General features: G+C 41.8%; 1 protein-coding gene across 2 annotated transcripts in view; it reads right to left on the bottom strand.

Moving 5' to 3' along the window:
- Positions 1 to 26,746, bottom strand: part of AUH (AU RNA binding methylglutaconyl-CoA hydratase) — a 162,457-nt gene that overhangs the window by 103,734 nt on the left and 31,977 nt on the right. The window contains exon 4 of one of the 2 annotated variants that reach the window (XM_004581135.3): positions 16,584 to 16,670. The exons of the other annotated variant lie outside the window; for it this stretch is intronic. Within the exon in view, the coding sequence (XP_004581192.2) occupies positions 16,584 to 16,670 (87 nt within the window). The remainder of the gene's footprint in view (positions 1 to 16,583; positions 16,671 to 26,746) is intronic. 2 annotated transcript variants of the gene reach the window in all.

Raw genomic sequence — 26,746 nt, 5'->3', positions numbered from 1 at the left:
TTTAGGTTTCAAAACATCATTCAACCCATCAAAACCATACATGTTGGCTTCTTCAACTGAATAAGACTGCTACCCCCCAACAACGAGCAAAGGCTGTCCCGTCATGTGTCAGCTTGCCCACTTGCCTGCGTCTGCTTTGGGGTTTGGAAATATGCCCCACTGGACACCAAGACTATTCCCAAACTAATCCAAAAATCTACACCTCAATTTCTATATTTTTAAAGTAAACTAAGTACTGATAAGGCAAGAATTTTCTTTCTCTCGAGGAGTATTTGAGCACTTGAGGGTCATTTTTTTGCTCCAGTCCTCCACATAATGGATGCTGGGAACTTAACTGTAATCGCCTTGAATCTGTACATTATTTATGAGAATCATCTTTTGATACTGAAGTTTCCTATTCCAAGAGGATGATGTATCCCCACTTCAATTTTAAAATGTCCTCCATGTTTCATACAGGGCTAATATGCTTAGTTCCACTGTTGGTCCTTATTCTCAAAAAGCATTCTTTTCAACATCTTTTGTCCATTGCTGGTGCAATGAAACTGACCTTTTTTTTAAATGTAGATCTCATATCCTTCCATTTTGTGTTGTTCTTATCTCTAATAGCGTCTTGATCCTTTAAACCTGCTCATGGACAATCTCACTACATGAAAAGAACACTGTTATTTCTTTGCTTTCAGTCTTGTTTGATTTCTGTTTCCTTCCTTTTAAGGTCAAGACTTCAAGACCATCTCGAGGGACAACAGTGGCACTTCTCAGCTTGCTTCTGATTTTAGAAGACGACTTTCTAACATTGAACTATTACGAAACAGTTTTCATCAGACTAGAGAAGTTTTCTTCTACTCCTAGTTTAATTAGAGCTTTCCCCCAAAATAGATTTTTCAAATACTTTTTCTTACACTGCTGAGGTGAACCCATTACTTTACATCATTTATCATGAATGATTATGTCATGATTTATTGTGGAAACTATCCTTGTATTTCTTAGAAAATCCAACTAGGTCTTTCTCTTTTTTTCCCTCTTTCTCTATTTCTCTCAAAGGAAGATGGACTCTATATTCCTTTATTTGTCTGCTTTGTCAAATTTGCTTATAAAGGTGATACTAGTCTGAAAACAGTGAGTTCTAACATTGAATGGAATTACCTATGTAAGACTGTACAGGTCTGCTCTTTGTAGGATAGATAAGGCATCTAAAACACAAATCTTTAATACCTAGAAGCTGAGTCTGGTGCTTTCCAGGTAAAAAATTAAATAAAATAACATCACCACTAGTTCAATTTCTTCAGTGATTACACGACTATTTCAGCCCACGTTTTTCTTAAGACAGAAATCCCACAGCTCCTGCATGAAGTTTTCTTAGCATACTTTCTCATACATCTGTGCACGTGTTCTCCGTCACCTGCGGCACGGATTGCTGCCATTGCTTTACTCACGCAAAGGGCTTGGTCTAGTGTTGATGTTTGTACCGTCCTTCCAGCACCTGCCTCACTCATTGCTGAGGATGCCTTGCTGCCTTCCTCCAAGCCTTAACTGTTTAAGGTAACGATTACCTATTTACAAAAAGAATACAAGAGTAGAACCAGTTCCTAACAGAGAAACATAACGAAGCCAGAAGACACTTTAGAAAGAATATCAGCCCCCACTGCCTGCTTTATTATAACTGTAAGCCAAGAATGAACTTTACCTTTCTTTTAAAAAGATACTTATTTATTCAGAAGACAGAGACATAAGGCAAGAGACCTCCCTTCCATCCACTGTGTCACTCTGCAAACGCCTGCAGCACTTGGGATTGGTCAAATCCAAAGCAGAAGCTTGGACTTGCAGGTCAGGTCCCTGCACAGGTAAGAGGAGCCCTAGCACGTGGGTCCTCGTCTGCTGCCCCCTGGATGTGTCAGCAAGAAGCTCAGTTGGAACAGTAGAAAAACTGGGACTTCAACCAGGCGCTCCTGCAGGATATAGAATACAGGGTCCCAAGCAACAGCTTAACTTATTGTGGCACAATATCTTATTCAAGTTTGTGCATTTTTATAATTTTTTTTAAAATAAAATACCATGACATATAACAAAGGATATTAAGTTTAAATGTCAACACGCATAAGCAAAGTTTTATCAGAACACAACTATGCCCTATTTGTTTTACATGGTCAATGACCGATTTTACAGTGTAGCTTTGCAGCTGAGTAACTGCAACACAGATCCTGGGGCCCTGGAAAGTCTAAAGCATCACATTGTGTTTCTTCAGAAACGCTGGCCTGCCTCAGGCTTTTAACATACTTAGCTTCTACATGAGTTTTAATCATTACAAAAAAAGTTTAAAAAGAGTAAGTCATCACAATATAGTAAAAAGTTCCATTTACAAATACTGAAGAACTAGGGAGACTGGTTCAGGATCCAGAATGAAAAAGTTACTGTTATAATCAAAGAAAAGAAAATGCCATGGCAAACAGACAGAAAGTCCCAAAACCATTTTCATTTTCAACATCCACAGAACAGAGAGACTTCTGAAGAAACATCAAGGTAATTGAACAATATTAGCCATTCCTGCCAATATAAATAAAATCACGTGGCCTTGAGGGGCTGGAGTGGCCAGAGGCGTCCTTTCACCATGTGCAGCCAGAGCTACCAGCAGCTTCGCTCCCTTCCCTGATCTCTGCTGTATGGGGACTCGAGCTGGAGGCTGTCGGAGCAGGCCTGGGATCATGCATGTGTTTCAGCGCCGAGGGTGGGTGGCGAGGGGAGAAGAAAGGCCCCAGGCAAGCATGGCGTGCTGCTGGGCTAGCCTGGGGTCTCACACAAGCACTTGTGCCCCAAGTGGGTGGAGGGGTAAGGTCCCAGGCCATCGTGTGTACCAGAGGACCAGGTCTGAGGGCCCAGCTACAATCTTGGGTCCCTGATGGGTGGGAAGAGCTTCAGGCCAGCATGCCACTCCACCAAAAGACTGAGCTTGGAAAGACTGGCCTGGGAAACATACGCGTTCCTGGGCGCAGGGACTGTGGATTGTTCAGGGAACGGAGTTTGGGGATGTGTGGGAGGGAGGATCATGGAGCAGTATGTTGCAAGTGAGGAATGACTTTTGGGGGACTTCCATCAATAGTCACTGTTCCTGTCAGTAAGTGAAGAGGCTGAGACAGAGTGGTTTGAAGGAGGGAAGCTGGAACACCTTTCTGGGTCAGACTGATGAACCTGCCCACATGGGAGACCTGAGCTGGGATAGTTAGCATTGACCATCACTGGCCACCACTACCCACTGGCCCACACTAAAGCTAGGGCTGGGAGCCTACATAGAAGGGCTACCTCACTAGTGAGTTTTGAAACAGGGGATGGCGTAACATTAGGCTGGGCCATGACACTAACCAGCATGTGAGAAAACTAGGTCTGGGGGAAAATTTTGTGGGGGGTATTTGGGCTCACCTCTGGGGAATTGCAATACCCAATGGTTTGCTCAAGAGCTGGGGGTGATGACAAATTGAGCTAGGCATGACCATTGTGTAGAACCTTCCCCTAACCCCAAACACTCATGGGTACTAGGGTTGGCTCTTGGGGGAATTCCCTGTCAGCAGGCTCCTAGATCATCGAGGGGTGAGGTGACGCTGTTCTTTGGCTGCAGGAACCATTGGGGACAGACTGCTGGTGGTAGATTTTTAAGCACATAAAGTTCCTACGTTGTTATGTGCACCTAATTCCCACAGCCAAGTTCTTTTACTGTGAGCCGAAACACCGGACAGGAGGTACTTCAGAAGATTTATTCCAGCAGGGCAGGAACGGGATAGAGGTGGTGGGAGAGCAACGAAGAGACAGGGAGAGGACGGCACCTGGGGACTCTGTGTTTCAGGTGAGCTCGCAAGCTGTCGTGGGTGGGGAGTGGGAAGGATTGAAAGCAAGGCCCCAGGGGATTGGTGCCTGAGACTGTCACAGATGATTGCCTAAGGATGATTGGTAAGTGGGCAGTGTTGGAGGAGTTGCCAGGAGAGATTGGGGGTGGAATTCTTAGGTGAAATGTCGGGTTACGTCTGACTTGTGGACGGATGGACTGGCGTGAATTCCGTGAGCTGTGAGGAGGGTGAAATGGTACTAGGTCCAAGATGGCATGTTCAAATCACTCCTTACAGGTGAGGCATGTCAGTTTGTTGTAAAGCACACACAAACTTCTATAGACTAGGAAAGGGGAAGGCAGAAGGCTTTCCTCACCCAAAAATGTCACTGGCATTGGCTAGAAGGCACACTTATCCCTTCAGACCCTCCAGTCATATCACAGGTCACGTTCTGCATGCACAGCTGAAAGTTGTGCTTCAGGTCACAGGCAGGTTAGCCATGAGTCACATCCACCAGGTAGCAGACAGATATCCAGGGGTGATCTTTCACACTGGGAACAGTCCAGGCTGGTCCAGCCTGCAGCACCCATAGGCACACCCAAGAATAGGGAGTGAGGCGGGTCGGGTTGCAATATCCACCAACACATACAAGGGCTGAGACAGAGCAGGCAGACAACACCAGGTAAGGACCTAGCACCCACTGGCACACACAAGATCTGGCTCTGAGAGTGGGACCGGTGGGATAACTTGGGGAACTCCCCTGGTGGGCCATAGCTCATACAGCTAACTGTGTGATTCAGGTCTGGGTATTGGAAAGGCTGGGCAAGGCAGCTTCACTTGTCAGCAAGAGTGAGGATTTGTTCTGGAGAGAGTGGGCTGGGGCAGGACCAGGCCAAACCTTAGCATACTGGCATGTACAATAGCCACAATGGGGAACAGAAAATGCTGGGCTAGGCTCTCACACCTACCAGTTTGCATCAAAGCCAGGGATGGGAGTAGGCTGGGCAGTGCTGGGCTGCAGCACTCACCAGTGAGCAATGGCACTGGGTGAGGACCAGGACAGGCCAGACTGTAGCATCTAATAGCAAAAGCAAAGATGGGGACAGGTTATGCTGGGTCAGGTCAGCGTAACCACTGGCATGTGCAAGATACGTGACGGAGAACAGGGTTGGTTGGGAAGGTAAGGGGATGCCTTGGCTGGGATCTGGTTTCCACTGGTAAACCCCAGAGCCAAAATGGGGGTGGCAATCTGGGCTAGATATGGCTATAGTGTCCCTCAGCATGGGTGTGGAATGGGTCTGAGGTGTGCCAGACTGGGACAGACTCCAGCACCCACTGGTGCTCGTGAGAGCCAGAGTGGGTGTAGGACAGACTGAGTAAAGTCTCAGCACCCACTGAATCATACAAGAGCTATGTCTGGGTATGGACTAGGTGTGGCTGGGCTATAGCACCCACAGTAACAACCAGAATGGGCGTGAGACAGTTAGGCAAGACAACTGTTCCTGTCAAGACAAGAGAGGAACTAAGTCTGGGCCAGGGACGTACCAGTGTGTGAGAGATCTGCCACTCGGGGGAGACCTGATAGAGGAGCTTGAGGAACTCCTTCATCAGGATGCAGTCCCATCAGGTGAGTGCAAGATTCAAGGCTGGGAGTAGCCCAGACCAGGCCAGATTACAGTACCCACTGGCAAACTTGTGGGTCAGCTCTGGGGACAGGCCAGGCTGGACCAGTTCATAACACACAGTGACAGATCTGAGAACCAGGCCAAGGTGCAGGACAGGCCGGTTAGGCCACAACACCAGCCAGTTCACATTAGGGTCAGGACAATGGGCACTTGGGCCAGGTCAGGTTGCAGCACCCAGCAGCAAATGCCAAGGTGAGGCAGGCCATGCCAGAGTGGGCCGCAGCACCCACCAGCACACATAAGACCAGAGTGGGCAGTGAGCCTGGTATGGGGGCAGAAGGGATTCTCCTGGTGGGCCCACTGCTCCCTCTGGTCAGCATGAGAACTGGGCTAAAGAGAGCTACAACACATATTTCTAGTATGGCAATTGTGGACACTCCTCTGATGGGTTGTAGCTCCCACTGGTGAACATGAAAACCAGGGCTGGAGGCAGGCCTAGCTGGACAGGCAATAGCATCCACCAACAAAGTAGAGTTGGTTGGTTTGAGCTAGGCTGCAGCACCTACTGGTGTGTGCAAAAGCAGAATGAGACTAGACTACTCTGTTGCACACACCACTCTGTGCAGGAACCATGCCTGGGGGCTGGCCAAGTGGAGGTTATTGGAGGTCGTTCCAACTGGGCTGCAGTTCTCACTGGTGTGCATGTGGGTAGAAAGGACAGGGACGGGATGGGCTGCAGCATCCATCAGTTTCTACATCCCTACCCCACCCCGAGTGCAGAAAGAAGAAAAAGAAAATTGGAAACAATGTTTTGTACTCCTTGACCCTTCCCACCCTGTTCAGTGGTCACATGGGCATGTAAACATCATCAAAAAGAAAATTTTAAAAAAAGTTTTTCAATAAAAAATCTGAAAAATATTACAGGCAGCATCAACTTACATTCCTACGATCAAGCATTTGGATCAAGTTCTAAACAAAGTTCATGTTCATGACATCTGAATATTATGAGCTGGAAGCTGGAAAGAGAAGTTGAAAAAGGCCTTGGATTATGCCACTACAGTATAAACAGGTAGGAGCTAGAAATGAGGTATCCCTTAACAGAGGAATTCAGGCTGAAATTCCTTAACAGAGAGCTGGCTTGAGTCCTGATTAGTGCAATTCAGATATAGCTTCCTCTTAATGCACCTGGGAAGTGAAAGAATGCCTAAGTATCTGGTCCACCAGGAAGCAGCTCCTGGCTCTTAGCTTTAGCTTTGCCCAGCAAGTATACAAAGACAAATAGGACATGTACCAAATTCAATGAACACAACAGAAATTAAAGCATTTATCCTTTAACCTTTAGTTCTAAAAAGATGAACAAAACAGTAACAAAACCACACAAGTCTCTAAAAAGTGTTAATGGCCAAATTGTACTAATCTTGCAAATATCAGATGCTTTCTTTCTATAGCATAAAAAAATTTAACCCAATTCTATAATAGCAGGAATTAACATCAAACTAAAAAAGTATAATCAGAAAGAAATCCCACTTATGGACATATCAAAAATATACACAATTATCATTCAGTTATATATTCTGAAGGCATTTAATAAACTTTAACACTTATTCTTAAATGGAAAACAGCAATAAATTCCTAGATATTGAAATATAACTTTCTGAACTTGCTAACTTCTTGAGACTGTTAAAGCACATACCAAAGTCAAAGACAGGAGAATCAAGATAGCACATGTTTAAACGGCCAGAGAAACACTTAATCAGGATGAAACAGAGAGGACACATTCCAAGAAATAGGAAAGGACAGAACAACAGCAGAAGGAGACCTAGAGACTGACAGACACAGGAAAGCAGCAGATACGAGGGTGTGGTGTTGCAGTGACTGATACTCCAGTAGCATTCAGCTAACGGCGACCTGAACTCCACCAGCAGCTGGAACTCCACCAGCAACCAGGTAGGAAAGGACTTTCACTGGGAGCTTGGGAGGTGAACCCAGACAAAGAACCATCCGTCCTGCTGGTCCGTTGGATTTGACCAGGAGCAGAGACAGAGCAGCAGATCCCAGACAGACAGTGCGAAAACAGGGTGGATTTCACAGCCCAGTCAGCCCCCTAGAGCCGAATTGGGAGCCATTTTGCGTAAGGAGGCAAAGGCAAGGGAAAGGACTGAGCAAACGCTGAGCTGGGAGTGAACTCATTTCTGACGCAGTGACGTGGCATTCTATGGGTTCCACCCAAGACGGGTCTGGGTAGTCCTCAGACCTGATGGTCAGCAGATTAAGAACTCTAGTAGTAGTATGTCAGGTGCCATTTTGTACACTGTGGCAATAGCTTTAGGACTGCAGGGGAAAACAGTGAACTGTGCATGTGCTGAGCTCACAAGAACTCACTGAGGTCAGTGGATTGCACTGGTCCCATTGGAAAAAAATACCTACTGTGGCATCGTAGGGATCAAAATAGGTCTGTGTGGCACCCAGACCTAACGTCCAACAGGTTCTGGCAAGATCAATGCCACCAACAACCTAGCTATATAAGACACCTGGTGTCTCTCTAATCCTGGGACCTGCTCTAACCTGAAGTGGGAGAAAGGTTGTACAGAAAATGGTGCAGCCTAAGTACGTACGGTATGACAGGAGGTGGAGAATGATGAGCCAGGAGCTGGGGCTGTGGAGACCATGGTGGAAATCTAACATAAGAACCCAGACCTGGAACTCACTGGAGGGAGTGGCACAAGTGGCTGCAAGCAAAGAGTTGTGTACCAACTGCAACAAGTAAAATCGCATTGTAGACTTGTGGGTGATACAGCTTAGAAACCTGCCCCAAGGAGAAGACTCTGCAAACCAGAAGTACAATGATCAAGAGCAAAAGAAGAGACAAAGGCACAATGAATATTACCGAAGACTCCCCTGCAAAGGATCAAAACCCTATGCCAACCTCAGAATTAACTGAGGAAGACATCAAGAAAATGGGGGACACAGAATCCATAAGACTCATTTTAAAGATTCTGATCAACAATGAGAAGCTTATGCAAGAGTTCAAAGAATTTAAGGAAGCAATAAAGCAAATCAAGGCTGATATATCAGAAATTAAGAACACAGTAGAACAAATTAAAAGTACAATGGAGAGTCTCCAAAATAGAATGAAGCTAGCAGAAGAAAGAATCTCAGAATTGGAAGATATTTCCTGTCACCAGGGGGAAGCAAACAAAAAGCTGGAAGTAGAGCTGGATCAGGCCCAAAAAAGTATTCAAGAATTGAAAGACACTATTAAGAGGCCTAATATAAGAGTTATGGGAGTCCCAGAAGGTGCAGAAAGAGAAACTGGTTTACAAATATATTTAATGAAATAATAAAGGAAAATTTCCCTAATCTGGAGAAAGAATTGGGAAACAAGTTCCAGGAGGGGCGCAGAACTCCTAACAGGTTTGATCAAAAGCGATCTTCACCAAGACTCATGATCATCAAGCTCTCTTCAATTGAACATAAGGAAAAATTCCTTAAATGTGCATGTGAGGCCCCGGCAGCGTGGCCTAGCAGCTAAAGTCTTCACCTTGAACGCCCCGGGATCCCATAAGGGCGCCGGTTCTAATTCCAGCAGCTCCACTTCCCATCCAGCTCCCTGCTTGTGGCCTGGGAAAGCAGTCGAGGACGGCTCAAGGCTTTGGGACCCTGCACCCAAATGGGAGACCTGGAAGAAGTTCCTGGTTCCCGGCTTCGGATCAGCGCACACTGGCCCGTTGCGGCTCACTTGGGGAGTGAAACATCGGATGGAAGATCTTCCTCTCTGTCTCTCCTCCTCTCTGTATATCCGGCTTTCCAATAAAAATGAATAAATCTTTAAAAAAAAAGTGCACGTGAAAAAGTCAACTGGCATATAAAGTAATGCCAATTAAACTCACAGGAGATCTCTCACAGGAAACTCTACAGGCAAGAAGAGAATGGAGTGACATATTCCAGATTCTAAAAGAAAAAAATGTCGGCCTAGGATAACATATCCAGCAAAGCTTTCTTTTGTCTTTGAAAATGAAATAAAATTCTTCCACGGTAAAGAAAAGTTAAAAGAATTTGCCTCTTCCAAACTTGCCCTACAAATGATACTTCAAGACGTTCTCTTGACAGAGAAGAGGAATAGCACCTACCAAAACCAAAGGCAAATGGGAAGAACATCACAGTAAAATGACAACAGACGACTAACCCAATGAAAAACCCACTCCTAAAATGACAGGACCAAAGTATGAATGTAAATGGCTTAAACTCAATCAAACGTCATAGATTAGCAGACTGAATTTAAAAAAACCCATCTATTTATTGTCTAGAAGAGACACACAAATCAGCAGAAACTATATCACATGGCTTTTGTTGCTTTCTGTTTAATCTCTTGAAAAACACTTTCTTCTGGTTAAATCACTCAATGACTCGTAGATCATGCAGTAGCATCATTTTCTTCAAAAAGGTTCTTGATTTTCATTTCTTCAGCTACACATTAGTCATTTAGTAGCATGTTATTTAACTTCATGGTGTTGTTAATTTCTTTTTTCTCCCTGATGTTGATTTTGTTTTGCGGCTTTTCATTTAAGGGGATGTGTAGTAGCTGTGTAACGGAGACTCTCATATCTAGTAACATGTCATTTAACTTCATGGCATTGTAAATTTCTATTTTTCTTTCTATTGTTGATTTTGTATTATGACTTTTCATTTAAGGGGGTGTACAGTAGCTGTGAAATGGAGACTAACATCCAGATGTGAGAATACAATGTAGTATGCATTTCTACTTTCAGACAAAGATGGACTTACAATGAAACTGTTCACTATATTTTGGCAATAGAATGCTGGACTCTGCCATTGTCCATACCCGCAATGATGGATATATGACTGTGTATGAAGAACTGTATTTTAGTAATGATATAGAGGAACTAGGTGGGGGAGTTTTGGGGAGGGGATAAGGAAAATGCCAGGAGCCTGTGGAACTGTATTATAAAATGATAATAATAATAATACTAAAATGTAAAAAAAAAAACAAAGTCAAAACCGAACATATTCACCTCGCCAATGAATACTAAATGTATTCATCAATACAAATGGCCTTCATCAATGTGGAAAAAATACAAAAGATGTGATCAGATTAAAACATTGGAAAGACAAAGGTAATAGGTGCATTATTTATGTGGAACTACTGATAAACTTTTCACCTGGAAAACAAAAAAATTAACTGAAGAAGAACAAACAATCAGTGAGCTGGCCTGCACATACAGACCTACAAAAACAAGACAGCAACAGAAAGAGAGATTTTAGTCAAAGAAATAACTGATGTAAGGTAACTAGGAATAAACCTGAGACTACATTAAGATTCATGACCAAGGTCAAAAGAAAGCAAAGTTTACAATTTGCCTAAAAAGTGTTAAAAAGTCAATGACCCCAGGAAAGGAAAACTAATCACACAACAGACAGAAAAACTCAGTATCATATGGGTTAGAGAGGAAATCAAAGGGGAAATTTAAAAATTGCTTGAAACAAATGAAGGCATTAATACAACATATCAAAACTTATGGGAAACAATCCAGGCAGTGTTAAGAGGAAAGTTTATCTCAATCAGCGCTTATGTTAAGAAACCAGAAAAGTGTCAAGTAAATTAGCTAACCTTATAGTTGAAGGAACTAGAAAAACAACAGCAAAGCAATCCCAAAATTAGTACAAAAAAGAAATAATCAAAATAAGGGAAGAAATAAACCAACCAGAGACCCAAAGAACTATACATAAGATCAATGAATCAAAGAGCTGGTTCTTGGAGAAAATCAACAAAATAGACTCTCCACTAGCCCAACTAATCAAAACAAAAAAAAAAAAAAAAGAGGGAGAAAATACAAATCAACAGCATCAGAGACAAGAACAGAAATGTAATAACAGGTACCTCAGACATACAATCATTAGGAACTATTGCAACCAAATAAATGTGAATAAATCGGAAGACCTAGTAGAGATGGATAGATTTTTGCATGTATACAATCCACCAAAATTTAACCAGGAAGCAATTAACAATCTAAATAGACCTAAAACATGCACTGAGATTGAATCAGTAATTAAAGCCCTCCCAACTAAGAAAAGTCCTGGACCAGATGGTTTCACTGCTGAATTTTACCAAATGTTTCAACAGAAACTTACCTCAATCCTCCACAAGTTTTTCAAAACAACAGAAAGAGAGGCAATCCTTCCAAACTCTCTATGAAGCCAATATCACCTTAATACTAACGCCAGATAGACACAACACAAAAAGAGAACTACAGACCAATATCCTTGATGAACAAAGATGCAAAGATCCTCAACAAAATACTAGCCAAAGGATCCAACAGCACATCAGGCAGATCATTCACCCAGACCGGGTGGGATTTATCCCAGGCATGCAAGGATGGTTCAACATTTGTAAAGCAATAAATGTGATATATCACATTAACAAATTGAAAAATAAAAACCAAATGATTCTCTCAATAGCTGCAGAGGAGGCATCTGATAAAATCCAACACCACTTCATGCTGAAAACCCTAAACAAGATAGGCATAGAAGGAACATTCTACAACACAATCAAAGCAATTTACGAAAAACCCAATGCCAGCATCATACTAAATGGAGAAAGACTGGAAGCCTTCAAACTAAAATCTGGAACTGGACAGGGATGTCCATTGTCACCACTAGTCTTCAATATAGTATTGGAAGTCCTTGCCAGAGTTATTAGTCAAGGATAAAGAATTAAAGGAATCCAAATTAGAAACAAGGAATTGAAATTATCTCTATTTGCAGATGACATGATTCTCTACATAGAACCAAAAGATTCAGTTAAGAGACTATTGTAGGGCCCGGCGGCGTGGCCTAGAGGCTAAAGTCCTCACCTCTAACACCCCGGGATCCCATATGGGCGCCGGTTCTAATCCCGGCAGCTCCACTTCCCATCCAGCTCCCTGCTTGTGGCCTGGGAAAGCAGTCGAGGACGGCCCAATGCATTGGGACACTGCACCCGCGTGGGAGACCCGGAAGAGGTTCCTGGTTCCCGGCTTCGGATCGGCGCGCACCGGCCCGTTGCGGCTCACTTGGGGAGTGAATCATCGGAGGGAAGATATTCCTCTCTGTCTCTCCTCCTGTCTGTATATCCGGCTTTCCAATAACAATAAAATCTTAAAAAAAAAAAAAAAGAGACTATTGTAACTCATAAGAGACTTTGGCAGAGTAGTACACAATTAATGAACACAAATCGATGGCACTAGTGTACACAAAAAGTTCCATGGCTGAGAAAGTCCCATTTGCAATAGTGGAGAGGAATCTTAAATCCCTAGGAATTAAGCTAAGTATGTGGAATACCTCTACGATGAAAACTATAAAATGTTAAAAAACGAAATAGAAGAAGACATTGAAAAATGGAGAAACGTACCATGTTCCTGAATTGGCAACATCATCAAAATGACCATATTACAAAAAGGAATATACAGATTCAATACAATCCCAATCAAAATCCCAACAACAGTCTTTTCAGAAATAGAAAAGATGATTACAGAAGTTCATCTGGAATCACAAGAGACCATGGATAGCTAAAGCTACCCTGAAGAATAAAAACCAAGCTGGAAGCATAACAATTTCAGACCTCAAGACATACTACAGAGCAGTGGTTATCGAAACAGTCCGATACTGGTACGGAAACAGAGAAGCTGACCAGTGGAACAGAACAGAAACACCACAAGGGAGACACACATGTATAGTCAACTAATTTTTGACAAGAAAACTGAAAACAATCCAGGGAAAAAGCCTGGTCTACTTAACAAATGCTGTTGGGACAACGAGATAGCAGCTTGCAGAATTAAGAAGCAAGACCCACACCTGTCGCATTATACAAAAATCAGCTCTAAATGAATCAAGGACCTAAATCTACACCCAGAAACCATCCAACTATTAAAGGAAAACATAGGATATAGGAAGAGGGAAAGACTTCTTAGAAAAGACGCCAAAAGCAAAGGCAATCAAAGCCAAAATGAACAAATGGGACTACATCAAACTAAAAAGCTTCTGTACAGCAAAGGAAACAATTAACAAAATAAAGAAGCAACCAACAGAATGGGAGAAAATCTTTGCACACTACACAAGTGATAGGAAACTAATATCCAAGATTTACAAAGAGCTTCAGAAACCCAGGGACAATAAAAAACAAAAACAAACAAACAAACAAAAAAAACTTGTGAAAAAAATGGGCAATGGAAATGAACATTTTTCAAAAGAACAAATCCAAATGGCTATCAGACATATGAAAAGGTGCTCACGCTCCCTAGCCATCAGGGAGATACAAATGAAAACCACACTGAGGTACCACCTAACTCCAGTGAGACTGGCCTATATTCAGAACTCTACGAACAACACATACTGGCGTGGATGTGGGGAGAAACGTATCCTCCTTCACTGTTGATGGGAGTGTAGGCTAGAACAACTACTGTGGAAATCAGTTTGGAGAGTGTTTGGAAAAGAGCAAATAAATCTACCATATGACCCAGCTATCCCGCTGCTAGGAATATACCCAGCAGAAATGAAATCTGCATATGAGAAGGGGATACGTAAGCCTATATTTGCAGCAGCACAATTTATAATAGCAAAGACATGGAAACAATCCAGACATGCATCCAAAGAAGAGTGGTTAAAGAAACTGTGGTATATCTACTCCATGGAATGTTACTCAGCTATTAAGAAGGAGGACATTATACCATTTGCAACTAGATGGTCCCAACTAGAGACCATTATGCTCAGTGAAATAAGTCAATCCCAAAAGAATGAATATCATATGTTCTATCTAATCTAAGGATAATATCATGTAAAGTGTTACTTAAATAACCTGTTTCATACTGGGTTTTTTTGTTTTTTTTTTTTGCTGCATTCCATGTATTTTGATATTTTTGATTTCAGTTTCATTTCTTCCAAATGCATTCTTTTCTCTTGTTGAATTCATCGCGGGGTCATGGATTACATGGTGGCATCATTTTACCCAAGAGACTTTTGTCTTTCCTTTTTGTCACCCATGTGTTACTCAGACACATGTTTTTCATGGTGCTATAGTTTTGTTGTTGTGGTTGTTGTTCTAATTCATACCAGTTTTTGACCTTATCTCATGGCTTCTCAATTATGGGAATGTATAGTGATGGAGTAATAGAGACTACCATAGAGACTACCATATCCAGATGTGGGGATACAATGCACTATGCATCCCTGCTTCCAAATCAAAGATGGACTCCCAAGGAAACTGTTGGAAATGTGTAGACAATGGGATGCTGGACTGTCTGACATAATCTGTACCAGCAATATTGGGGCACACTTAAATAACAGACCGATGGTATTATGACTCCTTATGAAGGACTATATACTATTGTAGCAACATGGGGAAAATCTGTCGGGGGGTTGGAGTTTCAGGAGGAGAATCCATTCTATACAAAATTATACCATAAAATTCAAAAATTCAAAAAAAACTTAAGACACACATAAAATTTAAGGAAATTTTAGCCACAGTCCCAACAGAGTATTTAAAAAGAATAGATTTTTTTAAAGTTTTTTTAATCCATAATTGGAAAGTCAGATACACAGAGAGAAGGAGAGACAGAGAGGAAGATCTTCCACCCAATGACATGGGTATTTGCACTGATGGTCTGTACTCACATGGAAGACCAGGATGGAGTGCCTGGCTGTGGCCAAGACCTGACTCCTGTGGCCATCTGGGGAATGAACAAGCAGATGGAAGCACTCTCTGTTACACACGTGCCCTCTCTATATACATAACTCTCTGCTTTTCAAGTTGATATTTTTTTTAGATATCAACATTGAAGGCTAGAAGTAGGATGGAACAGGTACTGTCATATAATTAATGAGAACACAAATTATTATAATCTTTAAACATAATTTGCTAGGATTTATTAAAATCTAAAATGAATACAGGATACTTGGAAGAGTAACTCTATGTTAAGAAATCTATCCTTAGGGCCCGGCATGATGGCTCAATGGCTAAATCCTTGCCTTGCAACCATCAAGATCTCATACACGTGCCAGTTTGTGTCCCAGCTGCTCTACTTCTCATCCAGTTCCCTGCTTGTGGCCTAGGAAAACAGATAAGGATGGCATAAAAGCCTTGGACCCCTGAACCTGCATGGCGGACCTGGATGAAGCTCCTAGCTCCCAGCTTCGAATCAGCTCAGCTCTGACCATCGCAATCAACTGGGGAATGAACCAATGAATGGAAGATCTTTCTCTCTGTCTCTCCATTAGTATGATCTGCCTTTCCAATATAAATAAACAAATCTTAAAAAAAATTCATCCTTATATACTATGGTACTTTCTACTTTCATATAACTTGCAAAATGGCTTTAAGAACAAAAAGCAAAAACAACGGCTAAATGTTCATTATTCAAGAACTCAATATTTTGGATAACACTGGGAATTAGTGGGTGAGGTGCAGTGATTAATATGCAGCTCAGGACCCCTGCACGCATGCAGAATACCTGGGCTCCAATTCCCCATCTAGCTTCCTGCTGATGCATATCCCACATTAGCAGGGTCGTTGAGCAGCTGGATCCCCACGTGGGATACCTGGACTGTGTTCCCAGCTCCTGGTTTTAACCTGGCCCAGGCCTAGCTATTGTAGGAATAAGAGGAGTGAAACAGCAGGCAGCAGATCTCCTCTCATTCTTTGTCTTTCAAATAAATGCAATACGTTAATAATTTTTAAAAATTACTATGAGTATGCAGTAGTTATAAAGCATTAATAGTAAACTGACATATGTAGTAATTTCAGAGAAACAATGATTCCATTAATATAAAAGTAAACAAAAAATTCAAATCCATAAGTTTGTATGCACTTGAAGTAGAAGTATTTTTAAGTCAAAAGCTTAGGTCAAACTATTCTGTTTTAAAATATGTACTCATAGATGCCATACCATCACAGAGAAGATATTTAACATTCTAGAATAGTTAACAAAATATTTCAAATATGTTTATTAAGTGTTACTTAAAAAAACTGCTGCGCACCAGGGTTACATAATTATGTAACTATTTGATCAAAATCTATATATAAAAACAACAGTAACTTCTAAAATCTGACATTTAAGATCACTGTCAGCATACTGAAAGGAGAATTCATGCTTACCAATATCGTTAATCACTGTTCGAATTTTGGAGACAAAAGGACCAACTTCACTGGAACTCATTTTGACTCTTTCCTTAAGGTCAGCACCTGCAATGTATTTCATTTAGAAATATACTCTAGTTAAAAACAAAGCTGTAAGGCAAAGAATTAAAAATGAGCTGAAGCTTAACACATAATTTGAAACTTAGCTAAATCCATCTTTTAAGTAAATTATACTATCCTGATATCAACAGCAAGATAGTTTTTAGTTTTTGTTTTTGTTTTTGCCCATAACATTGGGGTGTTACTAAAAAAAAGTGTTTCCCAAGCCTTTTTCAGACCTCAGGGCCTGTTCAAACTCTGACAAACACAGATATCATTTATCATATCAATCAACAGCTATTCTATCATAAGTTGAAACCCAAAAAGTTTAAATGTCTATTTATTCATCTAAAAGCATATACAAATATCCACAAAAATGTCTCTAAATTGGGCCCCCATCTTTGTTCTAAAAAAAAAAAAAAAACCCTCAGTTCTACTACAATTCCGTGCAGACCATCAGCGCAAATGCCCATGTCATTTCAGTGCTATGAAATCACTGCCACTGTGACTGTCCACCGTGAGGTCTACAGCCACACTGGAGAACAACTCACTTTCAAGAATGAACTGGGAATCTCATAATCACAACTTCATTACAGAGAAAATCAAACATACGGAATTCCTTATAGGATCATTAGTTCTGAGATCAACAAAGACATTTGTTTAAATAAAATTAAAGATGCAAGAAAATGATGGCACCCATTTTTATAAACAAAGTAAAATCACAGTATAGTAGTAAGCATACACTCAGCTTATTCTCCTGTTAGTCTGTTGTAAATTAACCACAATGATATATAATATCCAGATAAAGCATTCTGATCTCATACATGGAGAACAAGGCTAGATAAGGCAGGTCCCATCAGTTCTCAGGTATATACTCATATACCCTAGAAATCTTCTCAAACATGCACCAAGAAAATCCTTTACATATTTAATGTTTTTGATTTTGTTTTATAGCTTTTCATTTAAGGGAATGTAAAATAACCATGTAGTAGAGACTAAATGCAGTATGCATCTCTACTTCCAGATCAAAGATGGACTCCCAATTAAACTTAAATATATCTTGACAATAGGATACTGGACTCTCTGCCATTGTCCATATCTACAATGTAAGGATACACTTAAATATCAGAATAATGAACCCAGGACTGATTGTGAAAACCATACTATACTATTGTAATAATATAGAGGAAATTAGGTGGGAAGAGGGGTTTTGGGAAGCGGGTAAGGGAAATCTCAGAGCCTATGAAACTGTATCATACAAATAATAATAAAATAAAATAATATCTTAGACATCAACTTTGGGGAAAAAAAGAAACAAAACACACACCAACTGAATAATTAAAACTAGGACAAATTTAAACAACAGAATGTTGTACACATAGCACAAAAACAAAAATTTAGATTATACACATAGATTAACCTAATAAATAATACTGAATAAAAGTACAATTACAGAAAGATATTCAAAATAACCACTCACACAAATTTTGAGACAAGAATGCCAAAATCAAATCTAGAGAAACAGGACCAAACCAAACTAAAAGTAAAGCAAACAAGAAAGAAAATAAATGACTTGCAGAACAAAGTGTTAATAACCTACACAGCTGATACAGGGTAACATCCAAAACCTATAAGAAACCCAAATAACTCAATGGCAATACAACAAATAACCAAATCTTAAAATGTGCAAAAGACTTGAGTATTTCTCAAAAGAAGACATTCAAATGGCCAAATAGGCATTTTAAAAAATGCTCAAGAACAGTAATCCCCGACAAAAATCACATTCTTGGGGCCCTGCCACTCACATGAGAAACCCAAACAGAGAGAGAGAGAGAGAGAGAGAGAGAAGGGAGAGAGAGGTACAGGCTCCTGGATTCAGCACGGCCCAGTCATGGCACCCTGCAGTAGCAGGCATGGGGAGTGAACTAGCAAATAGAAGCTGTCTTTCTCTCTTCTCTCTTCTAACATGCATACATACGTGTGTGTGTGTGTGTGTGTGTGTGTGTGTGTTTATCAACTACAAAAACATTTTAATTAAAAATACCAAAAAGATCAAGATCTCCTTGTCTCTTTCACTCTCTCTGTAACTCAAATAAACAAATATTTTTTTCAGTTTTTTTGTTGTTATTTTCCATGATACAATCTTTCTAAGCCATACGGATTTTCCCTCCTCTTTTATCTCTATTTTCTGTTCCCACCATTTCCCCCCTATTATTTCAGTGGTGTAGTCCTTTAGTAACAGTTACAAGTTCAACATTCTGCTATTTAAGTGTATTATGGCACTTTAGGTGTAAGTAATGCAAAAAACATAGTATCAGGCCTGGCACAGTAGCCTAGCGGCTGAAGTCCTTGCATTGCATGCACCAGGATCACATCTGGGTGCTGGTTTTAATTCTGGCGGCCCCCCTTCCATCCAGCTCTCTGCTTGTGGCCTGGGAAAGCAGTCGAGGACGGCCCATAACCTTGGGACCCTGCACCCACGTGCAGGCAGCCCAGCAGAAGCTCCTGGCTCCTGGTTTTGGATCGGCGCAGCTCCAACCACTGCACCCACTTGGGGAGTGAATCATCAGATGGAAGATTTTCCTCTCTGTCTCTCCTCTATATACCTGACTTTCCAATAAAGATAAAATAAATCTTTAAAAACAAATGTAATCAGATTATCAAGGTATATAAAACTTTTAAAAATAACAAAAAATTAGTTGGAACTTGAATTAAGTTCATTTTAGTACAAAAATTTTAAGTACACGCATAATTTTCATAATACAGTTTCCTTTGTAGGGGTCAGTACCACCCAGCCGTTCAAACATCATTCAGAGTCTCACACATGTCCTCCTGTGGGAAAGGGAGATCCCTGAGGCTACCAATCTACAATTATCAATTAAGCAAGCCCATCCTTCAAACATGATGGTGAAACAGGATTTTGTACATGTACACACACACACGCACATGCACACTAAATTCACCGCTAGCCGGCTCCTACCAAAAGCTACACATGAGCCTGGCATTTGGCACAGTGTTAAGTTGCCACAGAGAAACCCCATCCCCAAGCCCAGTGCATGGTCAGAGCTCCACGTCCCTTACTTCCAATCCTTTTCCTATCCACACTTACCCTAGGAGGCAGCAGACAATGGATGACTTAAGAACTTGGGTCCCTGCTGCCCACATGGAAAACCCAGATTAAGCTGCAAGCTCCCACCTTTGGCCTGGCAAAGTCCTGCTGTAAAAACATGGGGAATGAATTGAAGGGGGAAAGATCTCTCTCTCTCTCCCTCTTTCTTTCAAAAGGTAAGTAAATAAAAATGCCTAAGTTTTAAAAGAAAAAAAGAAACACGCAAGCACGCTTTTCAGACAGAACATTATGAGAATAAATTTTGCCAAACTCATTTATACCATTTACAAGCTGTACTTTAAAACACAAGGGCATGGGCCATGGCATAGCATGCTAAGCCTCTGTCTGTGGCACTAGCATCCCATATGGGCACCAGTTTGTGTTCTGGCCCATATATACGTGGGCACACAACGGCTAAAGTAAAGGGGTAACAGTGACGCATACGATAACCCACAGGAAACATGGTAAGTTATTCTAACGTCTGGCAAAGCAGATCTAAGGCAAGAAAAAAAAAAATACACTCAAGCTAGAGGGTTACTTTGTAGTAAAACAAAAAAATAGGATAATCTACTAAAAATTGCATGAATTCTAAACTGGCACTGCACACAGAAATGACCCAAAATAGCTAAAGAAAAAACTGACAAGCACAAAGAAAAAAATCCCATCTACAACCACTTGCATTTTTAACAAGTCTCTTCTGAGTAAAGATCCTTATCAAAACTGTCCATCAAGGAGTAAGACTCAGAAAAATTGGTCCTGAAGTAAAAGACGCCATGAAGCACAGTGCTGGGCCGAGCGTGGCTCCTGCTGGCACAAAGTGGGCACATGGCTAAGAGGTAAAACAGAAAGGGGAGCCTAGCTTTGTAACAAACTGACACTGTGAAACAGATGCAAGACCTCTGCAAAAAGAATGTGTCCATCCCCCAGAGAATTACCTTAGTCCCAGTTTCATAAAAAAAGGTGTTAGTTTCTCCGAAGGAACTCAATACCTTTTAAAAGCCCTCCCAACACTACCACAATGACAACTAAGTTTTAATTTTGATTTATTTATTCACCTGAAAGGCAGACAGAAAGAATTTCCATCTGCCGCCTTACTCCCTGAATGCCCACAAAAGCTAGGACGGTCAGGCCAAAGATGATGCCTAGAACTTGATATGGGTCTTCTATGCAGATAGTTGGGGCCCAAGTACTAGAGTCATCAAAAAACTAGATTCAGAAGATAACATGTGAACCCAGGCAATACAATACGGGAAGTGGGCCTCTTAACCACTGCACCTAATACCTACCCTTGGCAATCAAATTTCAACGCTTTAGGAAAACTGTATTCAAACCACAGCAGCCTTCTAGTTTCTTTTCCTAGTTGTTTATGGCTTAAAATTTTGTATTGATCACCCTGTGACATTTCTTTCAAGGAAAAGGAAATACATACACATACATACATACATACATACATACACACACAAACATACCCATAATACATACACACACACATGATGCTTATGAAATTCATTATAACTACAAAGCATTAAATTTATGTTTTTTTCACACAATTTTTTTACATGTACTATTAGCACAAAACTAAAACATAAAACACGGCAGATTCAGTAACTACTAAATGCGAAATGCAAACTTCTTAGGAATGCATGCTGATGAGATGAATGGGACCATCTCCTTTCTCATCATTTCAGGGGCTTATCTAAGAAAATCACTTATTTCTAGAGACAGGTAGAGTTTATCAATTGTATTCATGTTGAGAAAACCTCCCCACATAAACCAGGAAAAGAATTTCACCCTCTGCAATACCATTACTTTATAGCTAACTCTGTCAAAAAGTCACAAACTCAAGAAACCTTTAACAATTCTCTTGACGATTCTAGTAAAACTGTCTATGAATTAAATTGAAACTGAAGTACTAGAAGCTACCAAATTCAGGAGTTCAGCTGAAATTCTCAGTGCTGACACATTTAAGGGTCTCTATGTTGACAATTTAGGAGCTATTCCCCCTTCTGAAAGTAATGAAGCAAAAATCAGGCAGCCTCTGTGTTGTACACAGATAACCACAAAAAGGAAAATGCTGAACCCAGAGACCAGCTGCAGTTTTTTGAAAAAACAAAACAAAACAAAAAAGCCCACATCTTGCCTGACAGTCATACAATGATTTGTGTACTTCCTGAATGCCCAGAAACCCCACCGCAGGCTGGAAAATCACTGTTGGTGGTGACGCCCCTTCGTTTCTTCCATTCATTCACACACAAGGTCAATGATGACCTTCAAAACAGTATCTGGGCGGGCATTCGGTGTAGCAGTTACGATGCCAGTTGGCATATCCATTTTCCAGATCGGAGTGGTTGCCTCTCAATTCTGGGTTCCAGCTCCTGCTCCCACTTTCTTATTCATTTCTGACTCAAGTCACTGGGCCTCCGGCATTGACACAGCAGACCTGGATAGAGTTACCGCCTCTTGTTTGGGGTCAGTGTGGGTGTTTGGGGAGTGAACCAGAAGATAGAAGCACTTGTGCTGTGTTCTCTTAATCAATTAATTTAAAAGCTGATGTCAAAAGTTTTTCCAAAGTGCTTCCAGGCCCACACATTGCCACCAACTTTGTACGGGTTCACAGTTTCTTCAGTGCATGGCACCGCCATACTTGCTGAGGTGGTTAGCTTTATATGCCAACTTCACCAGGCTAGGAAGTGTGAATCCAAGGACTAAGTAAAGGAGCTGATGTTCTCGCCGCTAGTGGGTCTCATCCAATCCCTTCAGGGTCAACTAACACAAAAGGCAGAGGAAAGAGGAAGTGGTCTCCTCATTTTCCTGCCTCCCTGCATCAGCTGGGACAGCTCATCTTCTCCTGCCTCTGAACTGGAAATTAGATCACGTGCTCCCTGGTTGGCAGTCCTTTTGATTCAGAGTAACTACATAATTCATTGTTCTGGCCTCCAGCTTGCAGACAGCAGCCCCTAGGACTCTGAAGCCTTCATTATTCTGTGAGCCAACCACATTCACATAACCTATCGGCTGTGTTTCTTTGGAGAACATGAACACACTCATTAAATGGTGCCAATCTAGTGAATGAGAAATAGTAGTTTCAAGTTGCACTTTACTCCTGAAAGACGAAAGGCCTCACAATTCTGAAAGGCATTACTGCATAGTGTCTAAACTCATCGGTTTTAATTATTCCAGCATGTGATATGTTGCTGACTCAAGCTCCTGGTCATCCTTGGTTCTGCTCCAGATAAGCTTTTATTCCCTCCATTCTAGCTAAACATCAGGTCAGGCTGACCAGTGACGTCCAAGGGTTAAATGCGTGTCTCGGCCTACAAGCGGCACTGGGTGGCGTGGACTTGGCCTGTTTGCTGGGAAAGCTCCAGCCAGCTTCAGGAAACCAGTCTACTTTCCTTTTTGGTGCTGTTCTTGGGTATGCCTTGCTCCAAGGTTGCCCTGGTCTTCAAAAAAATTTAAAAATGAGCTGAAGAGAATGAGCTGGGAAAGGGTCTCTCTTTTTCTATTTTCTCAAAGAATATATATGAAACTGAAATTATCAGGCCCACACACGCATAGGGAAACACATGCCTTTGAAATAACCACAGCCAGGTACTCTCTCCCGCGGAAAGAACTTCACTACTGCTTCGATCTCCATACTGCTCTAGGATCGTTAAAGTTTTCTATTTCTTAAATCACCTTTGGTTAAGTTTTGTTTTCCAGTAATTCGTGCATTCCACCTAAATTCCTGGGCTGAATGGTATAAAGTTCTTTTGAATGTATGAAACCCACTTAATCTCAGTGGAATTTCTTCTTAGGGCTCCCTTTTACACTGAGTGGTGTGTCTCTGCTCCCTCACCCTCGATTACTCTCGACAAAGCTGTGCCGGCTGGACACTGGAGAGCCAGGCCTGGATTCTAGCCCCTTCCACTGCAGACTCTGCTTTACAAGTCAACAGGGTATGTTCACTTGCTCTGCCCTACTAAGATTTACGCTGTAATTGTGGCTGTCATTAAGCATTTCTTCTTTTCCAAAACACAACCGGAATTGTATCATGCAACAGTTTTGTTAGCACATAGTTCTGAATATTTTCTTAATTTCCATGAAGGTTCCCCTTTGTTGAGTTGTAAGCTATTTAGAAGTTATCTTAAATTTCCCAATGCAGAGAACTTTTTTTTCTAATTACCTTTGTGTAATGACTTCTAATTAACTGCTTGTGATGAGAGACTGTGCTCAGGGTGATAGCAGTCCTCTGAAATCTATGGACTTTTTATGGCCTAGCAGATGGTTAATTTTCATAAATATTCCATGTGTGCTTGAAACAAATGCCTAGAAATCAGTCAGCACAGACAATGATCCACACAGGTGTGTTACATCCAGTAGCAGAGTAGAAAAATAATCCACTCTATTACCTGGTACCAATGGCTCACTCTGATTTTACTGAATATGCTGGTCACTTTACAAAGAAATTACAATTTATTGCAAAGCCAGAGTTACAGAAAGGAGAGAAAGAAACAGAGACAAAGAAGTATCTTCCATCCACTGGCTCACTCCTCAAATGACCACAATATGTGTGGGCAGACTGTACCTCCACCCAGGTCTCCCGTGTGGGTTAGCAGGGACCCAAGCGCTATAGCCATTTCTGCTGCTTTCTCAGGAGCATAAGCAGGGAGCTAAACTGGAGGAGGAGCAACTGAGACACAAACTAGTGCGCGTGCAGGTGTTCAAAGAGTGGTGGTGTAACAACTGGATCACAATGCCCACTTACCTTACATAATTTTAACAACAATAAAGATAATGAAAAACTAGAAACTTTAACAGCAGCAAATCTATATTTTTATATTTTGCTAGTAAAATCAAGTTTACATACACATTGCTATAAATACACAAATACAAATAAGCAGATTATCTATGTTCATAATCCTACATGAAAAGTGCTGCATTTTGTTTGTCTTGATTTTCTTTTCTGTATAATGAATTTTATTTTTGATGATGTTTACCTAGTTGAGAAGGATGCATGTCTGTGTGGATCACTGATTAGGGTGGGGACGGTCAAGGAATGGGAGAAAGTGGATGAGACAACTGTTTCCAATCTCTTATTTTCTTCCTGTGTCTGGGGTAAGTGGGGACAGATCGGGAGAGAGACTCTCCAAGCAGCCCAACTACAACAGTATCGGGACAGCCACCGGATGTCATCCCTGGGTCCCCAATGTGGAGCACATTCCAAGGGAACTGCTCAAGTTGTTCTGATAGTTCTGAGATATTGCTGGTTTCATTGCTCCAAGGTTGAAGAAATCTTTCCAAGGTCCACTGGCTGACCTAAAAGCCTCCACTCACCCACATACTGTTCACCTTAGAGCCTCCACTCACCCTGATACGGTCAAAGCTTGACAGGAGAGCTGTCCAATTTGTTCTGCCCTCCATGGTACTAGGTGTCCTCTGCAGACCTCAATGAACTGGTTGTCATGTCCTCCATGAGCATCTGGGCATGCTGCCCACTGTACAGGCTTCAACAACTGAGGAGACCCAGTTTCAATACTTGCACCCCACAATCAGACCACAGATCCTGTATTTTCCCTGTGGTTGGAGTTCTGACTCCAGTACCAGTTGGGCAGGAGGAGGCAAAGAAACCTCACCAGAGGTGACCCCAGACCTGACTCTGGTGTGTGCCAGCCAGTGTGGGGTCGGCTCAGGCCTTCACCCACATCAGCCTACACACACACTGGTGATTGCACTCGCCTGGTCAGTTCTGACCCCAGCTCCATCTCATTTGCAAACCAATGGATGCTGCAGCCTAGCCCATCTCTGCCCGCACACATTCAACCCTCACGGACACCAGTGGAAACTGCAGCCTAGTAAGGAGTGATCCCCCAAAACCCTACCAGGCCTGTCCCATGCCCCAGTTCCTACACTTGCCTATGTGCAGCAGACTGGTCTGGTCTGTCTGAGGCCTCCCATCTGTTATTTGGTATTATTTTCATTGGAAAGGCAGGGAGAGACAAGCAAAGACAGCGAAAGATCTTCCATCTGCTGATTCACTCTCCAAGTTACCACAGTGGCCAGAACTAACCCGGAGCTGAGCCTATCCAAAGCCAGGAACCAGGAGCCAGGAGCCTTCTCTAGGTCTCCCACATGGGTGCCGAGTTCTAATGTTTTGGGCCATCTTCTGCTGCTTTCCCAGGCCACCAGCAGGGAGCTGGATGGGACACGTGCCCATATGGGATCCTGGAGCTTGAGGAGGAGGATTAACCAACTGAGACATTGGGTCAAGAAAAAAAAGGGGGGGAATGGGAGTAGGCTGTTACATTTCAATGACTGGTGATGAGCATGCTTGATTCTCAAACACACTAAAGTATTTCAAAAAAATTTGTGAAAAAATGAATTAAGACACAAAGCTTATTTTGGTGCAAAACAACTTAAAAGGAACCAGTATTCTGGCACAGCACATTAAATCACAGCCTGTTACTCCAACATTTCAGAGCACTAATTCAACTCTTAGCTGTTTCACTTCCAATCCAACTCCCTACTAATGCACTAGGAAGGCAGCAGGAAAAAAAAAAAAGGCCTTGGACCCCTGCTACCCATGTCGGAGAGCCTGAGTGAGTTCTTGGCTCCCAGATGGCCTGGCCCTGAGCTAGCTGCTGTAGCCGTCTGGGGAGTCAATCCACAAACAGAAGCCCTCTTGTTCGCATTCCCCCTCCCTCCCTGCCTTGTCACTCTGCCTGTCAAATAAATCTTTACCAACACACACACACACACACACACACACACACACATTCTGAAATCCATGTGGTTTTTCAATTGCAAATAGTTTTTCCTGAACTCTCTGAAGACCCTTCATACACATGGATTTCAAGCTTTTCAAAAATAAATAGCTTTCAACTCCATTTTTCATAAAACTTTTGTAGTTCCCACATACAGCTTTATAAAAAGAGATTACAGACTTCAAATATATCTGTAATAGTGTAACAGATTAAGTTACTTCTAGATCTTC

Source organism: Ochotona princeps, chromosome 14, assembly GCF_030435755.1.
Source record: "Ochotona princeps isolate mOchPri1 chromosome 14, mOchPri1.hap1, whole genome shotgun sequence".
NCBI lineage: Eukaryota > Metazoa > Chordata > Mammalia > Lagomorpha > Ochotonidae > Ochotona > Ochotona princeps.
This window is presented reverse-complemented; position numbering and strand designations above follow the sequence as displayed.